We start from the raw sequence: 10,633 nt of genomic DNA, 5'->3' as shown, positions 1-10,633 counted from the left end.
GGCCATCTTTGTGTCCATTTTCTTCTCTATTTCTTTATCAACATTAATTATATATAGAAAATTTTCATAAATTATATAAAATTTTTATAATTTCATAGAATAATTAGATATATCTATGCATTTAATTACATGTGTTTATATATTTTTATGCATGCATTTCGAGAATCTAAAGTTTTTATAGATTCTCTAGTAAAATTTGATGTTGAAATGTTAAAAATGTTTTATGCTTGGTTGTAAATTATAAGTTATAATTTTTTAATGTTAACACAATATAAAAAGTAAATATACTTATATTAAAAGTACATAATAGATATATAATTATACAATTATACATAATATTTTATAATATAATACATTACTATATAGTTATACATAATAATTATAATCTATTAATATGTAGGTTATCTAATATTCATATATTAATATTAACATATAACTATTTAAAATATATAATCTGTAACTACATATTTCATCATCTTAATACATAAGCACATTATGTATGTTATATATTTTAAAATGAAAATTCCTATTATACCAGTGTAATTGATTGCTGTATTATTATATTAACTATAAAACTTTGCAATATATATATATATATATATATATAATAGTAGTTATATTCCTTGTAATATGATTTATATTTATTAATTTACAAGAAAGGAAGTTGATTAAGATTATGTTGAAGGTAAGGAAGACAAATGTTTGAAACTCATTACTTACAAAATTTTGTAACATTATATATAATATTTTAATATTAATATAATCAAGTTCGAATTTAGAGTATTTTAAAGGTAATACTCCAAACTCATCCGAACTTGAATCAAGAATTAAAAATCCTATCCAAACGTATCTCAAAACTGATTATAAGTTATCCAAACTTTATGTTATTGAATTGGATATATACTCGTGAATACTCAAATAATAACTATCCATTTACATCCTATATTTACCATCAAATAACAACTATCCATTTACATCCTCATATTTACCATCCCGTTTGAAACTTCCAGAAATAGCAGCAAGGATCAAGGGTGTTCTCTTTGGCACGGTGAGCCTATCAGATCCAATTACTATGCATTTGAACGTAGACAAATAAGCCGATAACAAACATTGGATCACATTTTCATTACGAGATCTGATATATCTAAAGGATTGAGTGCTCTTTACATATTTATTGCATGCTTTCAAGGTCAGGGTCCAGATTACATAGCGAAAGCATATCCCCAAGCATAATGAAGAACTCTGTCCATTAGGTTAAGAAGTATTTCCTTGCGTGAATTTCAAGTCACACAACAGATTCGCTTTTGAGCATTACTTTTCTCCAAATCCGGCATTGTCAAGCCAAATCTTATAGTTTTTGACCCAATAACCTAAACGAGTAACCGAATCCCATTACTACACTGCCTTCAAACTCTTCCTTCAGCCCATCATGTTTTTAACATTATGGTCATTCATTGTCAACCCCAAACCTAATCATGATATTAATGTCTATACGATTGTCCAATTTCTAGAACAAAAGGCAGTCATAGAAATTGATTAATATTCACAAGGAATGTTGATATTTAAAAAAGGAAAATAATGATGAAATTAAGGAAAATCACTTATAAAGTACAAAACATTGGCACTACAAAGCATCTAATTCATAACATTTGACTTCAGCAAGATGATACTCAAACTGATCCATAAAGAAAATAATAACAGTTATGAAAATATTAGAATTCAATTGCCTAGTGCCCACTAATTAGTAAAACAAATGGCCCCCATATATACATATAACTACTCTCAAATCTCACAGGCATAATGATATACTTGCTACTCAGAGCATGTTTTCCCAATTTAATAACAAATTGACATTCAAAAAAGATAACACTTTCAGGACTATGAATCAAGAGGCACTGCCAAGTTGCATGACTGTAAAAAGAGGGAATTTAACAATAACTCCAGCATGTGTTCTTCCCAGATAGATAATCGAAATTTATTCTCTAATAAAAGCAAATATTGATATATTTTTATCATAGGCAATTTTAGATAAGCAATTATGTCTACCATTGCTAATGTAGTAAATAGTTTTAATACTTATTTCTTACTCCACTCATTAAAGAAAAACTTATTGACTGATTTTTAATTAAAATAATTTTTAAAATTTTTCAAATGTATTACCGATGTTAGGATCATTCAGGATTCATCAATTCACCACAAGAGAGTAAGCAACCAAAACATTTTTATCAGAATGAAATCAATGAAAGGAAAAATCAAGCACTGCCATTTGCAGAATGAACTAAGTTCTGATTATTCTACCGAGTTTTATCTCACGGTAGGGATGAAAATTTCAAGACTATTGATGGAAGAAAGGCTGAGCTGCTCTTCTAATATAGGAGCTAGCTTCTGAAACGGCACAGATATGTCCAATCTACTCATTCATAGGGATTAGGTGGCCAGGCAACTCCACCATTGAGATCGGTAGACATGGTCAGCTCCTGCCATGGAAATCTCCAGTAAGCCTGCGAGCGATGTAATATGTGAGTCTAGAAGTACTAGCTGTAGTGGTATTGGTAGCCATGTTCTGCTCCTGCCCTGGAAATCTCCTGTTCAACTCGCCATGTTCAGAGGTCCCTTCATTCCTATCTTGACTACTATTTTGACCTGTGTTTGCGTTGTTGGCTGTGGGAGGGATCGACGAACAACTCTTCGAAGCAGAAATCAGTGCCTGAATGATTTTGGGAGGAGAGCCGGCAGAATGAGCACAGGTAAAGGCTGTCGCTCCGTCTGAGGAAGAAGGTTTATCCACGTCAACTTGACCAGATTGAAGGATATAGTTTAACACATTGAAACTCCCAGACAAGGCAGCAAGCATCAAAGGTGTTCTCTTTAATTCGGTGCGTCTGTCAGATCCAATTTGCCTGCACCCACAAGTGATCTCCTCATCAATTTTACATCCTTCGTTCTCCACAATGTATATGAACGTAGACAAATCATCCGATAACAAACATCTTATCAATAGCTCATCAGGAGAACTGAAAAAACTAAAGGGTTGAGTCCTGATCTCCATGGTGAAACTGACAGGTCAAAGAATTTATGTGAACGGTGAACCCAAGATCTCTTGTACATCACTCTCTCTGAATAGCCTTTAAGAACACTCAAGACAGAGTTACAAGGTGTTCTCTTTAGACTCCCAAAGACTCACCTTTGGAATGAAATTAAGACTCCATTTGAGACAAGAAGTTTAAAATCATATAACTACTTAATGTTATTACACAAATAAGAATCTTACTCAATATAAAACTCAACACTAACATCATACCTGAGACAAAGATGAATTTTCTCTAACATGAGGTGAATTGTTATGTTTCAGATCTACCCATGTTAATACCAGACCTCCTTGGTCTGTGCAATATGTTTTAACAAGCTGATCATTTAAGATCAGATATGCAATAAATTACTTGATAATTATGAAAAAAAAAAAACCACATGCGTGATGGAGCATCTTTTAGTTTCATGGATTTTTGTCATTTTGGGTATAGAGTATCTACTAATTACTAACATAGCATATTATTTATGTTATTATGTTTTCGAAGAATAAAGGGATTTGTATTCGACAACGAGAGAGATTTGGGAGGAATCCTAGAGGAAGGGAGGGGCAATATCAAGACTTTTTTTATTTTTTGAAGCTAAATATTTATTAAGGAAAATTAGATATTTATCCCAAAAAACAAAATTAAAATGAAAGGAAAAAATAGAAGTGTGAGGTCATATATGACAAAGTGTACAGAGGCCGGAGGCAATTTTTTTAAAAGTTTTTTTTAATTATTTTAATTATCATTTTCATTTGTTCCTTCCCTCCTAAATTGTTATTCACTTTATTGGCCCCAAAAGTTTGATATTTATCAATTTTTTTTGAGTTGTTTCAAAATTTTGTAAGCTACCGACAAATTAATAGAAATTAGATTTGAAACAAAATAAATAAATAAATCAAAATAAATTATTTTTTTCGAGTACAAAGTGAAGGATAAAAATAAACTTTATTATTATTATGATTATTTTCTTTTTACAGATCAATATATACAAAATAAAATACAAATAATTCTTAGTGTTTTCCTGTCAAATATGGGTTTATAATCTGCACTTACTTAGAAAATTTATAAATAAATTTTAAAAATAAATATCAAAATTTTTTTGTTTGAACTAACCAATGCCAATTCAAGAACCCAACTTAAAATGGGTACGGCTGTACTGGGTCAGTCCAAAACCAGTTAAAGAGTTAGGTCTTGTTTGGGCTTGGGTCATTGTTAATAATTTGGTGCTGACTAGTCATTATGCAGCCCAGATGTCTCTCTTCTTATTTCTAATAAGAAATAAGTACTTTGAAGTGCGGAAGGATTAATCCTCTGCATTGCTTTCCATCAATTATAAAATGATTGATTAAACAGTAAAAAATTTGATTAAATAGTAAAAATGATTGGTTATAAGATTTTTTACTTAAACTTATAATATAAGTTAAGTGTTTCCAAGTGGTGAAGTAAGGAGATATAGTTTGTAAAACAAATTAGTTTACATAACTAATTTTCCTATATCGGTTTTTTTTTTTTGTTTCCCTTCCTTTTACTGTTGCCATTATCAAAGCTCTATTCCAAGACTGACACAATTAACTTTGTTATTCCTTTTACTCCATTTTACATCACATTTTCAACTCATTTCATTTATCTATGTCTTTTATTTATATTGATTTTTCATATAACTCTGACAAGTGAAAAAAAATGCACCGTTTTCTATTTCATTTATAACTAATAATGCTGTCCTTGAACTTATTTATTTTGATATATGAGGTTATTCATTAATTTCTTCCTTTGATGATCTACCAATTATTTATTGTTTCTTGAACATTACACAAGATATAAATGAGTATTTTTAATCAGACGAAAATTTAAAATTTTCATTATTTTTCCAAATTTAAATCTATAATTGAGAAATATTTCCAACATCTTATTATTTCAACGAATTTTTTCATCTTCAAGTCCACTTTTTAAAAATATAATATTTTTCTCCATTGTATTTCACCGCTCACATATTCAACATTGATTAAGCTGGCAACAAAGATAATCGCATATCCACAAATTCATATATTCTACCATTTTATTGCACCTTCTTAATCAGAAATTGAATACTATGTTGTCACTTCCACCATGGCTGAAATATACTGGGTTCAATCTCCTCGTAAACTCTCAATTTTGCAATCTCAACAATGTATCGCGACAATGTTGATACTACATATTTACGCCAACCCTGTCTTCCAGTCCCGCATGAGACATTGAAATTGATTTTCACTTTGTTTGGGACAAGCTTCAACGTCAACAGATTGGGATCTCTCATGTTGCCTCTACTTATCAACTTTCGAAATGAGAAAGATTATATCTGATTTTACATAGACTCCAAATGAATTTCAAAGAAATAAAAAGATTCCAAATACTGAATCAAGAGAGGAGGAACTCGACCAGAGCCTATCAGACTCTTCTCAATGTCTCTGCCATTTTCTCTACTACAAAAACAACAGAGAGCACTCTGTTTTTCTGAAAATCCAAGGTCAAGAATCCAATATTTCTTCTCTCTCAAGATACGGTCATCTTATCCCATTCTTTCATTTCAATTTCTTGAATTGAAATGTAATCTGAAGCCTTGGCTTTTTCTTTGTACTTCCACTTCCTTAGATTTTTCCTTGCGTACTTGCCCTAAACCGCAATATTCTTTTTTCCATTGTTTGTTAAGCCTTTTGTATGCAAAGACTCAAATAATTTCCGCCATGGTAGGTTGTGGCTTTCATTGGTTTGGAAACTTTTGTTTCAAACTATTAAATTTCTATCCTGTTTCACTTCTTTGTACAAGTTTGAGGAAGACAGTAATTCTGGGGTCGAGACAGTTCTTGATTCAATGTTTCGACCTGAAGTATTCTTCTTCTTCATTTTCTTTTCTTTTTTTGTTCTTAATCTGTTGCAGGTCCTGAAAGATTTCATTATTGTACATCTAAAGAAGCAAGATAATGATGATACTACAAAAACTTGATGGAAACCTAGAAATGGAGTTATGGTTTTATGAAAAAAAGGCTTGCTAACTTTATTTGACAGGTTGAAGTTAAATCTTTCTTCCAGATATAGCTAAAAGAGGCTTCCTCGTGATCTGAAGACAAGTACTGCATAACTCGGGAGTTGGGGGGGGAGAGATAATAAGTTAGGATACTAGGCAACTCAGTTTCACCATGGCGCAAGCTGCAAACATTCCTCAATGAGATTTGGCTGCATCATGTATCTTGGATGATCTGACGAATTTCAGACGCATGGTGGAGAATGAAGGATAAAAACTTGATGAGGATATATCGCTTGGTTCTTTTCTCTAATTGGGTCTAACAGGGTTTTAACGAGGACACCTTTTAAGATTGCTGCAATGTATATAAGTCCAAAAGTGGTGCAATACATACTACGATATGGTCGCGTCAATGCTGATAAACCTTCTCCTGAAATTATTGGGATGCTGCTTAGTGCTTCGAGGAACCAAGAACCAACCAAACAACCTGGATCATATTTATGATGTTTACATACAAGATAGAACTTCGCAAAAAAGGGTGTCAGGTCGAGAATGCCCTTAACTGCATCCAGCGGAGAAGGATGGAAGAAGGGACTTAAGGAAGCACTATTACTTTGCTTGTTCCTGCAAGTATAACTATGCAGTGGAGAGTGGAGGTTGCTAGAGGAGATCAATGCCCGTTTGCACATAGAAACTGGGAGACATGGTACCACCCTTCTGTATATTGGACGACCCTAGGTTGCATCGAAGGACCTTCATGCAAACGACAATTCTGCTACTACGCTCACAATGCAGAAGAAGGCCGCAGCCCTGATCCCTATGCTCAGATGGAGGAAGAAAACGTAAATTTCGGTCCAGATCTTCTGCAACTCATATTGATGCAAACAACATGACTGTGGTACTAAAACAAGAGGGGCAGGAACTCGACTAGGAGCCTGTCAGATTCTCGCTCCAATCTCTGCCATTTTCTGTGCAACTAAAACAACAGAGAGCTCTCAGTTTTTGGAAAACCCGAGCTTGAGAATCCAATATTTCTTCTCTCTCTCCATTTTTTGGTCCTAGATGAACTGCTTCATAACGAGCGGTGTTACTTTTTCTTCAATCATCTGTTGTGATACCACTGTCTTCAGGAAATCAGTAAAACTTCTTGACTTTTTACAACCAATCTGAAGTTTCAGGAATCAGGGGCAACCCGTGTGTGCTCCACTTTTAGATTTTGCACTGGGTAAAAACCAACCACTTTCTTCTAAAGAAACGAGGGCCTTTCCTTTGCCTTTCTCACAATGTACTATCAGTTTTGGCTTCATGCTTTATAATTCCCCGTGAGGTTATAAGCATACATGTCCTTCCCCATCAGTTTGGTTCCACACAAAATAGTGAATCAGTCAAAGATGAGTACACAAGGAAGCGCCTTGGGAAAAGAAACTTTGCTGAAATTAGGACCCCAATGCACAATCTGGAGGTCAATGGGAATGGTTTGATCCCTGAGTGGTCCATTATCTATGGCCTCATATTAGGGATTTGTATTTCAAAATATGCAGAATCGATCACTTGGCAGCATCAAATTAAGACCCCAGGAAATTTTAGACATAAAAAAACAGCGCGCAAATCAATGTGGAAAATGTACATTCTGCCTAAAGCTGCAACATGAAACCCACACGTAACAGAGAGGAAACATTTTTTGACCAAAAGGAATCTATTACTAATTTATTACCCACATGTTAACTGAACATGGATCACATTATTCCTACACATCCGTACGCCACGTGACACTAGATCCTTGCTGCTATCTGCTTGCAGAGACAACTGGTCCTGTAATCAAAGTCGGCGGACTCCTTTCACACGGATTTCCCCCTTCACATGTTATTCTCAAGGTTTACCAGTTAAGAGATTTTGCATGGAACAACTCTGCTTTACAAGCCAGTGATTTGCATGTGAAATCCCACAAGTTCATCTGCTACCTGGTGCATCATGAGATCAAGTAATTGCTCCCCAAACTCCGCACAGATCTCCTCAAAGTCCTCAAACGTGAAAACTTTCTTGGGTTCTATCCAATTTGAGAATTTTATATCTTCTTCTGTCAACTTGCAAGGCTTTCCCACCAACTCCATGTAATACTCAGTCTCCTCGATACCCGTTAACTCGAAATTCTTCTTAGTATATTCCTGCTTTCCAAGACCTTCAGTGATTGAAATGCGAGCACTAAAATCCATAGCGGGGGAGTCATGTTTTTCTGACTTTGATGACCATTTCTTCTCTGACTTCAGTTCCAAGGACCTTAACTCTGCTGTGAGGAAAATGTTTAGAATAATCACGTTAGATGGCAAGGACAGCAACAATTTTGCAGTATTCACAGAAGCTGAAATGGCTTAGAAGTTTAGAAACACAAACCTGAAATGCTATTTTCTTGGTGGGCAGTAAAATCATTTACATTGAGGACAGAAACAGGGCTTGAACCCTCTGAATTATTCTCAGAGTACTCAACTTTCTTCAGTTCACGTTGATTCTTTTTCTTTCTTGTCAGACCAGATGCTTCCTTTTGATTTACCATCTCCAAAGGACGTTTTGCCTTTGAGTTTGCACCGCGATTAATCTGAACATCCTTGGCTCCACTAATGCAGCTACCAGCCTTCAAAGAATGTTTACCAGAGACTCTCCTCGGCTCATTCTTTAGCTTAGCTATCTTCTTGTTTTTCTCTTGATTCTCCTTCTTACAAGCTACTTTCTCTCTCACATTCTCCTTTTGCTTATCATGCTTACTACTTGATCCATCTCCTTTCTCAGATTTCCTCGGCTTAAACCCTGCTTCATTTCTGTTATCCGCACTATCCAAGTACACAACCAAGAATTCATGATTATGATTATGCTGCAAAAGTTGCGGACCTTGCGGTACCTCACGAAACGACGCTGATGTTTTCACACGGCGGTGCTTGGCATTTGTCAAATCAAACTCCAGCATATAATCCATGAAATTGACTGACCTGCTCCGTGTAACCGGGCCTGGACTTTGACCTTTCTGAACCCAGTCTTTTTCTGGCAATGAGTCTAGCCCCATTAGCCTCGCCACAATTCCAGGACCACTTTCAGAAGTTTGGACTTGAACCTTAGCCTGATCACCAACAAACCCGTTTGTATTTGACTCTTTAATGTCCTCCGATGGATGTGTCTGAGGACTCCCTGAACAAAGAAGCCGGCGGAAAACGGCCGAAAAACACCCAGAACTAGGACTTTGTGTGTTGCTCATGGTTCCAACGGGGAGAAAAAAAAAACAGAAGCAAAAGAATGTAGTGAGAGAGACTAGCTTGGTTGTAGATAGTGAGATGATTCTTGCTAGGGACAAGGTTCAAAAACTAGTCAGCAAAAACAACCAACCCTGCGAAAGAAACCAAGAGGGGCGGGCTTTGAGTTCAAGTTTTTGTATTGATTTCACAGGATTAGGAAGGAGGTCGGTCCATGCATCATAGGGAGCTGGCTTTTGGTTTTCCAATTCGCACCGCAAAACAAGGAAAATGCTAAGACCTAGGCGCAATTAAGTCGCGTGTAGAGTGTACGATAAAGTGCATTGAGACAAAATTTGTATGCAGTCATCTGCCTTAACTCAGTCTTGTCAGAGTATATTTATTGATTCACGTTAGGCTACGCGCCCATGCCATGCTTACAGAATAAGAGGATTGCCCAACGGGGGGGACCACGATGGCTATTTTAGGCTTGTGTTTTTTTTTTTCACCATTGAAGAAGGAAGGAAAGCAATTTCTGGGCAGCGGAAGTTGTGGACTTTTTGATGTTCAAATCTTGGTGGGGTACGAATTTTGCCAGCCACCGACTCACTCTGGTCCTTACTGACAAACTTCTAGGAAAATTCTTCCATGTTCATATAGTTCTTTTGGGCCATGATTGGCCTATCATTTTCATGTAGATTCGGTGTTGTATTTAAAAGCTTTTTGCCGTTGAAATCTTGGACCAGAGTCTGTCATTAAAAGCCCAGAGTATACGGGCTGAGAAGTTCAATCTAGGACCATAAGGGTAGTCTCTAATATAAGTATTTTATATTATTCGACCCGAATATGAAAGATTAGATATAATTCCGGTCGACTTTGGAATGAATTCGGATTATATTGTCAGAGGAATTTACAAGGGAAGTGGGTGAAAGAACTATTGCCAAAAGAAAATTTAGTGTTTTTTATGTGAAATGTAGAGGAATACTCCATTGTTACCACTAACATTTAGCTCTAGCTCGAATTTGGGAGTGTTAACTCCATATGTATCTAGCAGGCTCCAAGACTTCACTTTGCCTAAAGATTAGAAACTAGAAGTTTATAGTATCAAATAGATTTCAAGTTCTTAGAAATTTGTATATGATTTTCTTTTGGTTGTGAATCAGGGGGCAAGAAAAGGAAGAGAATCTTTTATGAATGCACTAAGGAACAAAAGGATCATGACAAATCATTTGTCAGAGGATTATAGGTGATGATATTGATCATTGATAGTGATTCAGCACCAAGAAAGAGGAATGAAAAAACTGCTAATTTCTCATTACTACATCAATAGAATACTAAAGAAG

At 35.1% G+C, this 10,633-nt stretch overlaps 1 protein-coding gene across 2 annotated transcripts; it reads right to left on the bottom strand.

Moving 5' to 3' along the window:
- Positions 1–5,159: 5,159 nt before the first annotated feature.
- On the bottom strand, positions 5,160–10,565 carry ACI1 (ALC-interacting protein 1). Of its 2 annotated transcripts, none has more exons than XM_021434010.2 (2): positions 8,464–10,565; positions 5,160–8,356 (listed from the first exon to the last, which is right to left on the bottom strand). In XM_021434010.2, the coding sequence occupies exons 1-2, from the start codon at positions 9,314–9,316 to the stop codon at positions 7,986–7,988; spliced, it is 1,224 nt and encodes a 407-aa protein (XP_021289685.1). In that variant the 5' UTR covers positions 9,317–10,565; the 3' UTR covers positions 5,160–7,985. The 2 variants fall into 2 exon arrangements, with proteins under 2 accessions (XP_021289685.1, XP_021289684.1); XM_021434009.2 differs by having other exon boundaries at positions 5,161–8,359.
- Between the last annotated feature and the right edge of the window lie 68 nt (positions 10,566–10,633).

This window comes from Theobroma umbraticum, unplaced genomic scaffold (assembly GCF_002168275.2).
Source record: "Theobroma umbraticum cultivar Fairchild unplaced genomic scaffold, ASM216827v3 scaffold_86.0, whole genome shotgun sequence".
NCBI lineage: Eukaryota > Viridiplantae > Streptophyta > Magnoliopsida > Malvales > Malvaceae > Theobroma > Theobroma umbraticum.
This window is presented reverse-complemented; position numbering and strand designations above follow the sequence as displayed.